The sequence below is a fragment of the Phyllopteryx taeniolatus genome, chromosome 8 (genome assembly GCF_024500385.1).
Source record: "Phyllopteryx taeniolatus isolate TA_2022b chromosome 8, UOR_Ptae_1.2, whole genome shotgun sequence".
In the NCBI taxonomy this organism is placed as follows: domain Eukaryota; kingdom Metazoa; phylum Chordata; class Actinopteri; order Syngnathiformes; family Syngnathidae; genus Phyllopteryx; species Phyllopteryx taeniolatus.
This window is the reverse complement of record NC_084509.1, coordinates 13,868,526-13,885,000: the sequence shown is the minus strand read 5'-3', so window position 1 is coordinate 13,885,000 and position 16,475 is coordinate 13,868,526. Positions and strand designations below refer to the sequence as shown.

Genomic DNA, 16,475 nt, shown 5'->3' with positions numbered 1-16,475 from the left:
GTGCATGTGTGTGTGTGTGTGTGTGTGTGTGTGTGTGTGTGTGTGTGTGTGGTTAATCCAGTCAGAGCAGAAGGATCAGATGACTAGATTTCAGAGAATATAGGGAATTCCCTTGTAGAACATGCAGGCACAAACACTCATTTGAAGAGACTGGGAATATGTTTGACGAAGTCTTCATATGCAAGGAAGCAGAAATTAACTGCATCTTATAATCATTTACTTTATAATCATTCATTTATTTTCTACTGGTGGATTATGCTCATGAATCTAAATGTGAAGAATGTTTCAAGGAAAGTTTGCTCATCTTCACAAAAATGTTGCCATGGTAATGTTTCTCTTTACTCTCCTCTTATCCCTGCAGGTATCCACAGTGCCCCAAGAGAGACGCACTCTCAGGTCAGCTGTTCCTGAGGGCGCAGAGCTCCAGGTGGAATGTCTGCTGGTCAGACAGGTCAGATGCACTCTGATGCATGTGTGTGTTTGTGCTTGTTTATTATGATCGGTTGGACTTTCTATTGCAAATGAGCATTAAATCTTCTCATTCTAATTTCATTGAGAGATTTTGGATGATTGCATGCTTACAACTTTTTGGGAGTTTGGGAAATACCCTTTTGAAATACACAAGACTTCTTTGAATAGTACAGGGGTCCTCTATTTACGACCCTTAGGCATATGAGGTTTCGAGGTTACGAACGGCGCGCAATGAACGCATTTGTGCAGAATGCGTCGTCACACGGCACAAGAAGGTATGCTCAGTTACTACCGTACTTTTTGTATTTCATTTGATTGTTTCATATTATTGGCTTGAGTTTGTGTTTTTTTCCCCATGAAAATATTTGTGACTGCTAGTGTAGCTTGGCTAGATTTGTGGCATGTAAAGAGTCTATTTTCCTTCCATCCATTTTCTTCCGCTTATCTGAAGTCAGGTCGCGGGTGCAGTAGCTTTACCAGGGAAGCCCAGACTTCCCTCTCCCCAGCCACTTCATCCAGCTCTTCCGAGGGGATCCCGAGGCGTTCCCAGCCCAGCCAAGAGACGTAATCTCTCCAGCATGTTATGGCTCGTGCAGTTTTTCTGGCTGCTATAATAACTCGTGGTTGAGCAACTAGCGATTTAGCGTTTTTGTCGTCGACTGCAGTAAAATGAAAGTCGATGATGTTATTTTTTCAGTACTGTATGGCAACGAGGCGGCACGGTGGACGACTGGTTAGCACATGTGCCTCTGAGGACCGGGGTTCCAATCCCGGCCCCCCTGTGTGGCGTTTGCATGTTCTCCCCGTGCCTGCGTGGGTTTTCTCCGGGTACGCCGGTTTCCTTCCACATCCCAAAAATATGCATGGTAAGTTAATTGAAGACTCTAAATTGCCCGTAGGTGTGAATGTGAGTGCGAATGGTTGTTTGTTTATCTGTGCCCTGAGATTGGCTGGCGACCAGTTCTGATTCTGATTCTGATTCTGATTCTGATCCCGCCTCTCGCCCGAAGATAGCTAGGATAGGCTCCAGCCCGCCCGCAACCCTAGTGAGGCTAAGCGGTCCGGCAAATGGATGGATGGATGTATGGCAGTCCCCAACCCTTTTTGCATGGACCAGTTTCATGTAAAGACATATTTCAACAAACAGGCATACAAACAAATAAAAACAAATGTTTAAAATTACAACTCGCCATTACGCTAATTGAAGTTGTTAGTGGGAGTCCTGTACACGTTTCTGTTAAAAAAAATGGCGAGTCTTGTGGTCCATAGCATAGTGTGTTGTAAGATAGGACATTGTAGGCAGGCACCAAAAAGTTAGGCATTTCATAGTTTCACTGTTTCTCTTTCACTTATGTTTTTTTATTGTATTTGAGAATAGACTTGCTACTGGTATGAGTTTTGGTAAAATATTCGCACATAGTAGCATTGTAGCATCTATACAGCCATAAACACTGACGTCAGTGTCGTAAGGTGATAAGTGTTACGATGTTGGTGTGTGTAGTATAAAACCACTTGTATGATTAAAAAAAAGTTCTTGTGAGCGCACAGTGGTTCTCTGTGCATTATTAGACATAACAATATGGCTACGAAGATGGAGTTTCACTTTGCGCTGTTGCCATCGTTCCTCGTTGCCAGTCACAAGGTATCGCTGGTATGCCTCTTTCAAGACTAGTGTCAATCAGAATAGAGGAAGCTTGCGAGGCTAAATGCAGCTTATTTTTGGACTCTCTGACCTGCGCAGATGTATCAAGACTGTGACGCCTTGTTGACTACAAATTTTCGAGTTATAGTTTGACGACGGCAGCAGATGGGCAAGTCAAAAGTCCTCTTTACATTGGCTTATTGTAAGACACGATGCCCCCCCAAAAAAAACGTGATTAGTTGACTTCAAGCGTTAAATGTTGATGCTGAGTTGTAAATTGGACTAGTCGACTAATATGTTCAAACCCTAGTAGTAACAGAACCCCATCATAAACTGAGGACCCCTTGTAATTTAATACAGTAACAAGATATTAGTAGCTGTAATAAGACTCAATTGCACCTTCCTTATTCGGGATTCGCTATTCACAAATAAAAATTTTATTTATTTTTACTGACTTTTCTTTGGAAGCCATCAGGTAGTTGCTGAAAAATTCCCCTATTTTTGGCACACTTTCTTTTCTGCCACAAGATGGCAAAGGCCTGGCTAATAGGAATATGGTAATTGGTATCAAGGAATTTATGTTGACGTGATACATCTCTCCTTTTTAAAGTCTTTGTATGTTGGGGAGGATTAGTGTGGGTTGTTAGCGGAGGCTACGGAGCGTTCACTGCAAGTGTATGCTTTTGCTCCACTCAGTGGCAATTAAAAAGCTTAAGCTAACGAATGACAAAGGTATCGTTATTTCTTAACAATGAGTATTTTTATGGATTATAAAGGTGACTACATCCCAGCATTTTAACACGTTTGGTGTGACATCATAACATTTGTAAGCCCTTTATTTTTAAGGGTAATATTGTAAGATGCATTCTAAAAAGTGTTTTGTGATCATAGTTTGTGGTATATTTACGGTTGAAATTATTAATATAGGAAAATGTGAAAATGTTAAGGCGGGATTCACTATTTGCAGCAGGGCTTGGTCCTTATCAGTAGACGGCGTAACCTGTACATGTGTATACATTTCATCTGCTTCAGGTTAATAAATTCCTATGAATTCTACTTCATCTCCTTCCTCTCCACCAGGCCTGCAAGTATTACAACTCAGATTTGAACGTGGTTCAGTTCAAGTATGACGACTATGCTGGAGACTACCGCCTCCTGCCAAGGTAATAACATTAACCTGAAATGTCATTAGGTGACGATGGAGAACAAGGTGACCATGGGTGTTGAGTGAAAAAAGGAGGCACAGAGTGGAAGGACAAAGAAATGTTTCATTGGTATAAGGCTGTTGGTTCTGAGATGGGACTGATCCAAAACAGTCCAGTGATTCAAACCACAAAAATGTCCTCCTTCTATCCCAAGGGTTGCGCTGTCGGTTCACATGACCTCTGAACTAACCGGAAGTGGATTTAAAGCAGATTAAGACGGATGTTAATGCCTTTAGTAAGTTTATTGCCAGAACCAAAGCCATAAATCTGTCCACGCTAATGGGTTAAAAAAACCAAAAAAACATCTCTCCATATCAAATATAGTAAATCTCAGGCCTTTCGAGTGCATGCCAAAGCAACAGGTGGTGCTGTAACCAGTATGTCTACAGCGCTTTAGAAAGTCTAAAAAATCTTCAAAAGAATGTTTATTTTTAAGGCCTTATATATGTTTAAAAATACACTGGATCTTAAAAGGTCATAAAAATGCCACATTGTTTTCCAGTGGTATTGAACCAGTAGATTTTTTTTTTAATATATGTATATAATTAAGTACATCTTTAATTTTGTTTAGTATAGACAAGTTAGATTAAGGAAGTTTCACTGATAAATTCCGGTACATGCAAGCTATAATCAAGTGTTTTCATATTTATATATAGTGTCTCAAAAATCTGCGATTGGGTGGTGACCAGTTCAGGGTGTACCCCGCCTCTCGCCCAGAGTCACCTGGGATAGGCTCCACACACTCAGGACCCTAGTGAGGATAAGCGGTATGGAAAATGGATGGATGGTGTCTCAAAAATATTATATCACTTAAAGTTTTGTGATGTAATATTAAGCCCATACATAGTCTATATGTCACTCCTATGATTTAATGAATGAGGGGGTCTTTAATTTGAATGAAGTGGCCTTTGAAAAAAAAAATAGTTTTAAATGTGACTTTGTCAGACCTGCAGATACCATGTATAATAACCCCAAACCTCAAGGCTATTTTAGTCAAATTAGACTACAGGGTAAGAAATTCCTGGAAAATGCGCAATAGCGACAATGGTGAATCGACAAAAACTGATTGATTGGGAATAGATAATGATACAATAAGTAAAATTCCCCCCCAAAACAACAAAATAAACACATACACTGGTGTCATAGAAAGGAAACAAGCAAAAATAAAACCATTTGGGGGGAAAACTACTTTGTCACTACGGTCTTCACCAAGTCAGCTTTACAACAAAAAAGCAAAACAAAACAAAAAACAGTCTTCAGGAAGCTAAAACAAACATTTTTGCTTTTTGTGTGGACAAAAAGCAAAAATGTATAGAAAAAATATACAGCTGTGCAAGCATAGCATTGAATCAAACACACAATATCCTTTTCGAGCTAAATGAAATGGAGTGGAAACCATTGGACAGCAGGAATATGTAGCTACTGTATGCATGTGGTGGTTACCGCTAAATTTTGACTGCAGCAACGTCCATCTGCCAATCAGGAAACATTCCTGTGTCAGTCCGCAATCGCCACAATTGTTCCGACTGCAGCGGTTATTTTCGACAGCTTTTACCGCCATGTGACCTTTAGCAAAGTGTCTTTCCGGCACTGGTGCTATGAGTTGCAAGTTTGCTAGAGATTTCATCCACACACACATAGCAAGCCAACAGAGGAGGGCTTATCTATTGTTGACTCTGTGGAGCCAGAGTCACTCATAGAAGATTAACTGAATAATCTCTTTGCATACTTTTATCATCAGAATTCCACATCCTCCTCAATATTGTCTCCTTTCCCTGTTCTAGGAAATTATACAAAGCAGAGAAGCTGCCATCTCATTCTTTTGAGATTGACTATGAGGACATGGACAAGGATGAGGTTGGTAATGGCCTTTTCAGAGTTAATGCATTAAAGTGGTAGAAACATCCTGGCCTTATGATGCTCAAATCAGTTTATCCTGAAGCTGTCAAGCTGGTAAAATATACTCCGTTGGATCAGTGAGCTCATCATTGTTTACGCCCATCATTTGACAAATTGCCCAGTCGAGGATGTCTCCTTCTCTTCTATCGATCTCCAGAATGAGAGGTTGTACTTTATGTGTGGGCGTGTTTGTCTTTTGCAGGACACCACCTCCCTGTCCTCATCCAAAGGTGGAGGAGGGGGAGGCGGAGGAGGGGGAGGAATCGGTGTCTTTAGGTCGGGCTGGCTTTACAAGGGCAACTTTAACAGCACCGTCAACAATAGCATCACTGTGCGGGTGAGGACACACACTTTGCAAACACATTTTTTTCATCTTTTTGTTGTCAAGCATCCCTGTCAAGCAGTTGTTGCCTTCCTATTAGTGTTCAGTATTCAAGATCGAACTATTAACAAATATGGGAAAAATAATCACTGATCGCTCTATTTGTGTTTGTTTGCTCAACCGCCATTTCCATGAAAGCCATCATAAAACAACAAGCCTGAGTCAATCGCGCAAATCATCCATCCATTTTCTACCGCTTATCCGAGGTCAGGTCGTGGGGGCAGTAGCTTTAGCAGGGACGCCCAGACTTCCCTCTCCCCAGCCACTTCATCCAGCTCTTCCGGGGGGATCCCGAGATGTTCCCAGGCCAGCGGAAGGATGTAGTCTCTCCAGCGTGTCCTGGGTCGTCCCCGGGGTCTCCTCCCGGTGGGATGTGCCCGGAACACCTCACCAGGGAGGCATCTGGGAGGCATCCGAATCAGATGTCCCAGCCACCTCATCTGGCTCCTCTTGATGTGGAAGAGTAGCGGCTCTACTCTGAGATCCTCCATCATTTCAGCTGCTTGTACCCAGGATCTTGTTCTTTCGGTCACGACCCACAGCTCGTGACCATAGGTGAGGGTAGGAACGTAGATCGACCGGTAAATCGAGAGCTTCGCCTTTCGGCTTAGCTCCTTCTTTACCACAACGGATCGATACAAAGTCCGCATCACTGCAGACGCTGCACCGATCCGCCTGTCGATCTCCTGTTCCATTCTTCCCTCACTCGTGAACAAGACCCCAAGATACTTGAACTCCTCCACTTGGGGCAGGATCTCATCCCCGACCTGGAGAGGGCACGGCACCCTTTTCCGACTGAGGAACATGGTCTCAGATTTGAAGGGCCCAAATCATAGATTCACATATTTTAATATTGCGGTGGAGGAAAGGCTTATATTGTGACTGAATCAGAAAATATGAAAAAAAAATCAGGGTGCTGCATTTTTGTTAGCTAGCAGGGTACGTCCTTGTTCATGGTAAATGGGTGGGGCTAAACAATGGGATTCAACCATTTGCATTCCATTTTGACAGTGTCATTCAATACTGAAAATGATCTTTTAAGTCAGATTTTATTTTATTTTTTAATACCTGTGGGTAATTTATGCCTCCTCCTAAAAATGTTCAAAATTGCCGATAGAGTGGTATCTTGAGATACTGGTGACCCGACTTATTAGTTTTTTGAGAGACTAGCTGTCGTTCGGACGACTTTTTTATTTTTTACTTTTTTTTGGCTTTGATTTACGAGTGATAGATATGAGTGCTGTATGGCAGAAGTGAAAGTGGACTCAAGTCACTTCACAACAAAGAGCAGTTTGGCAGATAGTGAAAAGAGACTTCAAGATGTTAACTGCCATTCACAGTTGAAGTTTGCTGTTAAAGTAAACATAAAATAAAGAGAATTACATTTACAACCAGAGGTTGTACTCGAGTAAGAGTGCTGTCACTTTAGAATAATGACTCAAGTAAAAAGTAGTCCTCCAAATATTTACTTAAGAGTAAGAAAGTACTCAAGTAAAGAGTAACTGGTAAATATTTTTATTTATTTATTTAGTTATTTATTTTAATCTGAGCATTAACATCAAATCAAATAAAAAATGTATAATATATGGGAGTCCACACACACCTGCCCCCATTTACATTTTTAAGTGCCCAGAAACCCAACAACACATGCATTCGGCCCTACAGAAACATTATTTGCTTTATTAACTGAAATGACTGAATGAAGAAGCTGTTTGCTGAACAGACTTATTGATTGCGTGTGTGTGTGTGTGTGTGTGTGTGTGTGTGTGCGTGCGTGCGTGCGTGTGTGTGCGTGTGCGAAAGACAGAGAGAGAGAGAGAGAGAGATTACAGCATGGCACGTATCCCAAAGAAGCATGTTTTATAGTGATTTATGACCATAACATAGGGCTAATGTTGCCAGAAGCACTGCCAAAGCAACAATAGAAACATCTGCAAATTACCGCAGTGTTTTCTCAAGTTAGAAGTGAGGTGAAATATCCAAGGATATCATAAAGCTGTTGTTTTTTATGGAGAGTAAAGTAAACACTCGCGCAGATGTTTTTTTTCCACAAAATGAGTAATGTTGATTGGCCCACGAAGCCTTTGTGTGCGCTCATGTGACTGCCTTGGTGCAGTCAAATAACATTAATGATCGTGTTGGATTGGCACAACGGCGCCCTATGCAGAAGTCAAAGATGAAGTCTAAAAATAGTAGTAGCGAGCGGCATGTTGATCGTTGACATTAACATGAACATAAATACTCAAGTAAAAGTAAAAAGTATGGTGCATTCAAACAACTCTTGAAGTATAATTTATCCAAAATGTTATTTGAGTCAGTGGAGCGCGTTACTACCCACCTCTGTTTACAATACATTGTGTATTTAAAACAACCGCATTACCTAGCCTTAAGTCTGCTATGTTAAAGTTAACACATAAAGTGAAATGCCATAGACGGGCTAACAAAGATCAGCGGTATCGCGGCATTTTAACCCTTTTCAGCAACAAATATTTTAACACAGTGGCGCACTAGACATTTATTTGTTATCCTCTGGGAAGAACAACTAATATTCGTGCTGAGACTGGCACCATGTACTGGATTCTATGTCTGTATTATACTCCCCCTACCTTTGTAAGGCGCATACACCAGAAGGAGCAGCACAATGTCCATTGAATACTTTGTTTTCTTCACATTCATTTGAATTATGTTTTTACTGTATGATTATAAATAAGTCCAATTTTGTAGGATGCATTTTTTCTGAAAAAAAACCATTATTACTAACATTTCTGTTCAGTTTTCGGGGAGGCTGGGATGGATTAATGGTATTTCGGTTCATTTCAGATGGGAAAGATGCTTTGAGATACGTGTTTTGATTTACAAAGCAAAGTCACAGAACAAATTAAGCTCTTAGTTCAAGGCACCACTGTATTAATAGTTTAAACTATCCATCCATTTTCTGAGCCGCTTATCCTCACAAGGGTCGCAGGCGTGCTGGAGCCTATCCCAGCTATCATCGGGCAGGAGGCAGGGTACACCCTGAACTGGTTGCCAGCCAATCGCAGGGCACATAGAAACAAACAACCATTCGCACTCACAGTCATGCCTACGGGCAATTTAGAGTCTCCAATTAATGCATGTTTTTGGCATGTGGGAGGAAACCGGAGTGCCCGGAGAAAACCCACGCAGGCACGGGGAGACCATGCAAACTCCACACAGGCGGGGCCGGGGATTGAACCGGGTCCTCAGAACTGTGAGGCTGACCAGTCGTCCACCGTGCCGCATAGTTTAAACTATAAAAATAAATCTATAATCCAAAAACACTTTTCTGATTTCTGATTTAGATCCTTCTGACATGTAATTGATAGAAATTGCTTGTCATTGCACAGTCATTCAAGAGGAGATATTTTCAGTTGACCCAGTTGACGGACAACTCCTACATCATGAACTTCTACAAAGACGAGAAGATCTCCAAGGAACCTAAAGGGTGCATCTTCCTCGATTCATGTACTGGTGTGGTGCAGGTATGCTCCAAACCTTACTAATTTGATCAATAATGTGATGGGTATGTATGACATATCACCAAATGATCCACATAGAATAACCGCTTGAGGAAGTACGCCTTTGAGCTGAAGATGAATGAGGTCACATACTTCGTGCTGGCCGCGGAGAGTGAACAGGACATGGAGGAGTGGATTAGCACCTTGACGCGCATCTTGCAGATCACGCCGCACGATGGCCCGACTCCGGACCGCAAAAGTCTGGACCTGTCTGACCATCGCCAGGGTTAGAATTATAAACGCTTATGTCTTACTCTCAGCCCTCATGAGTCACGGTTCTTCTAGCCTGTAAATTAAGCTGTGAGGGTACATCATTATGTTCAGCATGAAAGAAATGCTGCATGTACATAATTAATCTGTAACAGACATTTGACTGCTTTATAGTCCGATGTGCCACATTCAGTCTTATTTATTCCTGAGTTTGATATACTTTTTTCTGGTCAGTGTGCTGCTGGAACTGTTATACAGTATTAAAATGCTTCACAAGGTGTTGTTTGTTATTCCTCCAGATCTGTTCGACATGTCGTTGAGCGACGGTTGTTTGCAGGAGAACGAAGTTGCGACGGAAAACGGCATTAATCCTGAGCTAGCTAAGGTTGAGTCTTCTTTTCCCCCCCAGACAATAGCACTCGTTTTGTCTCTGTCATGCCCAAAAGATACATTTTAGGACCTAAAATATATTGTATTGTAGTATTCTGTTCAAAATTTGAATTGATAGCTATGGAGGAATATTAGGGCTTCACTGAAAATGAAAACTAGATATACAATTATTATAAAATAATTAATAATGTTAGGAGAAGAAAGACTAGTTTCATCATGATGTTAAAGTAATTTTAACTTGTTTTTACTGAAAATGTGCCTATGTTACAATTTTTCTTTTCTTCTTAATACTACAGCTATTACATTACATAGTGACTTGCAAATGTTTTTGTGTAACATTACTATTTTTTTCTCATAATGCAGTACACAGAACCCCCGCTATTCACGGGGAATAGGGACCCAGTGTCCCAATGATCTGAGAAGCTGTTGTGTGAGGCTTTTTGCTTTTTACCCATGGCAAACAGGTCCTCTGTGAGGTGACGGACCAGACAAAGCACGCTGAAAGACCCCTTATGATAAGTACAAATATTGGACCACGTTTTCCCTCGCCCCGACATGGCTCACCGGGTCCCCCTTCTGGAGTCAGGCCCAGAGGTTGGGGCACAATGGCGAGCGCCTGGTGGCCTGGCCTGCCCCCATGGGGCCCGGCCAGGCACACAGCCCAAAAAGACAACTTGTGTCCCTCTTCCCATGTAGGAGGGGCCAAGGGGGTCGGATGCTGCTTGAGCTGGGCGGCAGCCGAAGTTGGGGCCCTTGGCAGTCCAATCCTCAGCTGCAGAACCTGGCTCTGGGGACGTGGAACGTCACCTCTCTGGCAGGGAAAGAGCCCGAGCTGATGTGCGAGGTGGAGAAATTCCAACTGAATATAGTCGGGCTCGCCTCAACACCCTGCTTGGGCTCTGGCACCAGTCTTCTCGAAAGGTCTTCTCTTCGACTCTGGAGTTGCCCACGGTGAGAGGCTATGAGCAGGTGTGGGCGTACTTATTGTCGTCCCGCTCGGTGCCTGTACATTAGGGTTCACCCCAGTGGATGAGAGGGTAGTCTCCCTCCACCTTTGGGTGGGGAGCCGGGTCCTGACTGTTGTCTGTGCCTATGCGCCAAAAAGCAGCTCAGAGTACCCACCCTTCTTGGAGTCCTTGGAGGGGGTGCTGAAGAGCGCCCCTGCTGTGGACTCCCTCGTTCTGCTGGGGGACGTCACCACTTACGTGGGCAATGACAGTGAGACCTGAAAGGGCGAAATAGGGAATAACTGCCCCCCCCCCCCCCCCCCCCTCCGATCAGAACATGAACGGTGTTCTGTTGTTGGACTTCTGTGCTTTTCACGGATCGTCCATAACAAACACCATGTCAGACATGATGGTGTCCATTTGTGCACTTGGCACCAGGACACCCTAGGCCGCAGTTCGATGATCGACTTTGTGGTCATGTTTTCGAACTTGTAGCTGGATGTCTTGGACACGCGGGTGAAGAGAGGGGCGTAGCTGTCAGCCAATGACCACCTGGTGGTGTGTTGGCTCCGATGATGGGGGAAGATGTTGGTCCGATCTGGCAGACACAAATATATTGTGAGGGTCTGCTGAGAACGTCTGACAGACTCCTCTGTCAGAAGAAGTTTCAACTCCCACCTGTGGCAGTACTTTGCTCACGTCCCAGGGGAAGCGGGGGACATTGAATCTGAGTGGACCATCTTCCGTGCCTCCATTGTTGAGGCGGCCAACCAAAGCTGTGGTCGTAAGGTGGTCGGTACCTGTTGTGGCGGAAATCCCCGAACCCATTGGTTGACACCAGCAGTAAGGGATGCCATCAAGCTGAAGAAAGAGCCCTATCGAGCCTTTTTGGCCTGTGGAACTGCGGAGGCAGCTGATGGGTTCTGGCTAGCCAAGCGGAATACGGCTTTTGTGGTCGCTGAGGAAAAAACTTGTGGGAGTTCGGTGAGGCCATGGAGAGCGACCTCCAGACGGCTTCACGGAAATTCTAGTCCACCTATAGGCCTCTCATGAAGGGGAAGCAGTGCACCATCAATACTGTGTATAGTGGGGATGGGGTGCTGCCGACCTAAACTCTGGACGTTGTGAGTCGGTGGGCCGAAAACTTTAAAGACCTCCTCAATTCTACCGAAACGCCTTCCCAGGAGGAAACAGTATGGGGGCTCCACGGCAAGCACTCCTATCTCCGGGTTTGAAGTCACCGAGGTGGTTAAAAAGCTCCTAGGTGACAGGGCCCAGGGGATGAATGAGATCCACCCTGAGGTTCTAAAAGATCTGGATGTTGTGGGGCTGTTCTGGTTGACGCCTCTGCGACATCACGTGGACATCGGGGACAGTGCGTCTGGATTGACAGCCTCCCTGATAAGGTCTATTCAGGGGTTCTGGAGAGGAGGGTCCATCTGGAAGTCGATTCTCTGATTCAGGAGGAGCATTGTGGTGTTTCTCCTGGCTGTGGACCAGCAGACCAGCTCGACACCCTCAGAAGTGTCCTCGAGGGTGCATGGGAGTTCCCCCAGCCAGTCTACATGTGTTTTGTGGACCTGGAGAAGGCATTCGACCATGTCCCTCGGGAGTACTGTGGAGGGTGCTCTGGAAAAAAGGGGTACTGGACCCCTTCATATGGGCTGTTCGGTCCCTGTATGACCGGTGTCAGAGTTTGATCCGCATTGCCGTCAATAAGTCAAATACGTTTCCAATGACCCCAGCAACCCTTTGTCAACAATTCTGTTCATTACCTTTATGGACAGAATTTCTTGGCGCAGCCGAGGTGTTGAGGGGGTCCTGTTTGGTGGCGTCAGAGTTGCTTCTCTGCTTTTCGCAGATAATGTGGTTCTGATGGCTTCATCAAGCCGTGACCTTCTACACTCGCTTAAGCAGTTCACAGCAGAATGCGGGATGGGATGAAAATCCAACTCTGAGGCACCAGAAAAGGGTGGAGTGCCCTCTCCAGGTCGGGAAAGTCCTGCACCAAGTGGAGTAGTTCAAGTATCAGGGTCTTGTTCACGAGTGAGGAAAGAATGGTCCAGGAGATCGACAGGCGGATCGGTGCAGCATCTGCAGTCATGCAGACTCTCTATCAGTCTGTCATGGTGAAGAAAGAGCTGAGCCAAAAGGAAAAGCTCTCTATTTACCGGCTGATCTATGGGTCGTGACCAAAAGATGGATGGATGGATGGATGGAGGAAAAAAACATCTGTGATTAGGTGAATCCGCAGGTGCCAAACCGCAAGTATGCAGGGACCACTGTACTCTGACTTTGTTCTCATTATATTACAACCATTTTGTTAGAAAAATGGTACTTGATTCACATAACGTTGCAACTTTTTTCTCATAACCATACTGTATTATTCCCCTTACTAAACATGTCTTATAAAAATACCATCTATAAAAATGTTTTGCTTAACACTATGACTTTATTCCAAATAAAATAAAATAGTTTAAAAATATATATATATATTTTCCCAACATTATGACTTTTTTCTTGCAGTATTATCTCTTCTTAAATTTCAGTGTGGCCCTAATACTTCATTGATGTCTTCCAACAATTTGATGATCGACTAAAGGGTTCAAGTTATTTTTATCAGCTGCAATTATTACATAGTACTGTATACCAAAAAAGAAAAAGAGATTTCAGCCTTCTAATTTTGAAAATAATTATTGTAGTCTCCATTGGTACTTTTAGCTGTGGTCAAACAAGACAGCTGAATACTGCATATAGTCTTGGTGTTTATGCAACAATGGTTGCATGAACTCAACTTTATCTCCCCACAACCTTCAGTGAACAACCCACCAATAAGGATAGGAAATGAAGTCATGACAAATAACATCACCAAACATCCCCAAATTATTGCTTCAATCTCGACTAATTGCTACGTCTGTGAAATCATCATAATTGTTTCTATTTTTACGTAAAGCTCTCTTGGCAATAAAATGCTCATCATGCAGATTTTAGAAGCACGTCTGTTTCGAGTGTGCACAAGCCATGTGGTTTTTGGTTTTCTGTCGTATAATTATCATTTGTCGTCTCCTCTTGTGCAGTACATCTCGGAGACGGATGAGGGAATTCGTTGCGCCCGCAGGGAGGAGAGGTTGAATCTCTTCTCGCTTGACCCTGACACTCCTGTATGTATTGTGGTGCCTGTCGCTATACACCTGTGCTATTAATGTACTGTATTCCCATTATTGACGATAGCTACACGAATTGCATGCGTAAGCCTCAAGTCATAGCTTTATATACTACAACACTAGCTTCACCTACAGAAATGCATTATGTTTGATGAGCTGTTTGGATGCCCTGCGATTGGCTGGCGACCAGGTCAGGGTGTACCCGGCCTCTCGCCCAGAGTCAGCTGGGCTTAGGCTCCACAACGCCCGCAACCCTAGTCAGGATAAGTGGTACAGAAAATGGATGGATGGATGGAGCCGTTTGGAAATTGTGATCCTCAGTCTAACACAACAATGGATAGCAGGGGTACCTAATGTAATGGCCAGTAAGTAATCCGCAATCTGTCAACCACAGGTCCTGAGGAGCCCGCGAGCGGAGCATTCATCAAGTGAAAACTCCACAGTGCGTCCTTTTGAGGAGAAACTAGGCAGAAGGTTCATGGTGACATGTCGATCACTCAACTTCATGCTGCAGGGCTGCATCAGTGAAAATGAAACAGGACCCGTCACAAATGTAAGGAATTGGAACTCTTTAGACATTTTTGGAACTCTTTATCATTCAATAATGACAAAATCAATTACTGATTTTTTTTTTTTTTTTTTTGGGGGGTTTTTTTTTGTCTCGAATATTTCACCAGATCGAACCTTTCTTCGTGTCGTTATCACTGTTGGATATTCGAGATGGCAGGAAGGTTTCTGCTGACTTCCACGTGGACCTCAACCACGAGGCAGTGCGTCAGATGTTCGGCGGGATTGCCTCTGGAGCCCAGGAGAACGGCATGTGCACTGCTGGGGAGAAGAAGTCAGGAGACATTCATCCAAGCACGGACCTGGAACACTGGCTGTGCTTTCCCAAACAGGTATCAACCAGAATGTAGCCCTCACAGTAACTGTTCACACATAAGCAGAAATTAATGCCATGCCTTTGCAGGCAATATTCTCTGTGACTAACCCTCACACGGACATAGTGATGGTGGCCAGGGTAGAGAAGGTGCTCATGGGGAATATTGCTTGTGGGACCGAGCCATACATTAAAAACACAGACTCCGGCAAGGTCAGGAAGTGCTTTTTTATTTGAAAAATTGCATTATTTTCAGCTTTTCTGAAACTGTATACTCAATTCTCATGTCCACATACAACCCCAATTCCAATGAAGTTGGGACGTTGTGTTAAACATAAATAAAAACAGAATACAATGATATGCAAATCATCAACCTATATTGAATTGAATACACTGCAAAGACAAGATATTTAATGATATTTAAACACGTGTTTGGAACATCCCACAGATGAACAGACTAATTGGGAACAGGTGGGTGCCATGATTGGGTATAAAAGGAGCTTCCCTGAATTGCTCAGTTATTCACAAGCAAAGATGGGGTGAGGTTCACCTCTTTGTGAACAAGTGCGTGAGAAAATAGTCAAACAGTTTAAGGACAATGTTCCTCAACGTACAATTGCAAGGAATTTAGGGATTTCATCATCTACGGTCCATAATATCATCAAAAGGTTCAGAGAACCTGGAGAAATCACTGCATGTAAGCGACAAGGCCGAAAACCAACATTAAATGCCCGTGACTGCATCAATAACCAACATCAATGTGTAAAGGATATCACCACATGGACTCAGGAACACTTCAGAAAACCAATGTCAGTAAATACAGTTCGGCGCTACATTCGTAAGTGCAACTTGAAACTCTACTATGCAAAGCAAAATCCATTTATCAACAACAAATACGCCGTCGGCTTCTCTGGGCCCGAGCTCATCAAAGATGGACTGATGCAAAGTGGAAAAGTGTTCTGTGGTCCGACGAGTCCACATTTCAAATTGTTTTTGGAAATTGTGGACGTCGTGTCCTCCAGGCCAAAGAGGAAAAGAACCATCCGGACAGTTCTGGACGAAAAGTTCAAAAGCCTCTGTGATGGTATGGGGCTGTGTTTGTGCCAATGGCATGGGTAACTTGCACATCTGTGAAGGCACCATTAATGCTGAAAGGTACATACAGGTTTTGGAGAAACATATGCTGCCATCCATCAAACATCTTTTTCATGGACACCCCTGCTTAGTTCAGCAAGACAATGCCAAACCACATTCTGCACATGTTACAACAGCGGGGGTTCGTAGTAAAAGAGTGTGGGTAGTAGACTGGCCTGCCTGCAGTACAGACCTGTCTCCCATTGAAAATGTGTGGCGCATTATGAAGCGTAAAATGCAGCAATGGAGACCCCGGACTGTTGAACAGTACATAAAGCAAGAATGGGAAAGAATTCCACCTACAAAGCTTCAAAAATTAGTGTCCTCTGTTCCCAAACCTTTATTGAATGTTGTCAAAAGAAAAGGAGATGTAACACAATTGTAAACATGACCTGTCCCAGCTTTTTTGGAACGTGTTGCAGCCTAAATTAATGATTAAACCATATAGGTTTATCAGTTTGAACATTAAATATATTGTCTTTGTAGTGTATTCAATTAAATATAGGTTGAACATGATTTGCAAATCATTGTATTCTGTTTTTATTTACGTTTAACACAACGTCACACCTTCATTGGAATTGGGGTTGTAGGTGATCAGCTACAACCTGGTAATAT

General features: G+C 43.4%; 1 protein-coding gene across 4 annotated transcripts in view; it reads left to right on the top strand.

The window, feature by feature from the left end:
• The window catches only part of dock10 (dedicator of cytokinesis 10), a 116,437-nt gene that overhangs the window by 47,422 nt on the left and 52,540 nt on the right, over positions 1-16,475 (top strand). For all 4 annotated transcript variants that reach the window (XM_061783097.1, XM_061783093.1, XM_061783094.1 and 1 more), the window contains 11 exons: positions 362-451; positions 3,194-3,276; positions 5,103-5,175; positions 5,420-5,554; positions 8,965-9,099; positions 9,175-9,361; positions 9,645-9,730; positions 13,760-13,843; positions 14,241-14,399; positions 14,524-14,745; positions 14,817-14,939. In XM_061783097.1, the coding sequence (XP_061639081.1) occupies positions 362-451; positions 3,194-3,276; positions 5,103-5,175; positions 5,420-5,554; positions 8,965-9,099; positions 9,175-9,361; positions 9,645-9,730; positions 13,760-13,843; positions 14,241-14,399; positions 14,524-14,745; positions 14,817-14,939 (1,377 nt within the window). The remainder of the gene's footprint in view (positions 1-361; positions 452-3,193; positions 3,277-5,102; positions 5,176-5,419; positions 5,555-8,964; positions 9,100-9,174; positions 9,362-9,644; positions 9,731-13,759; positions 13,844-14,240; positions 14,400-14,523; positions 14,746-14,816; positions 14,940-16,475) is intronic.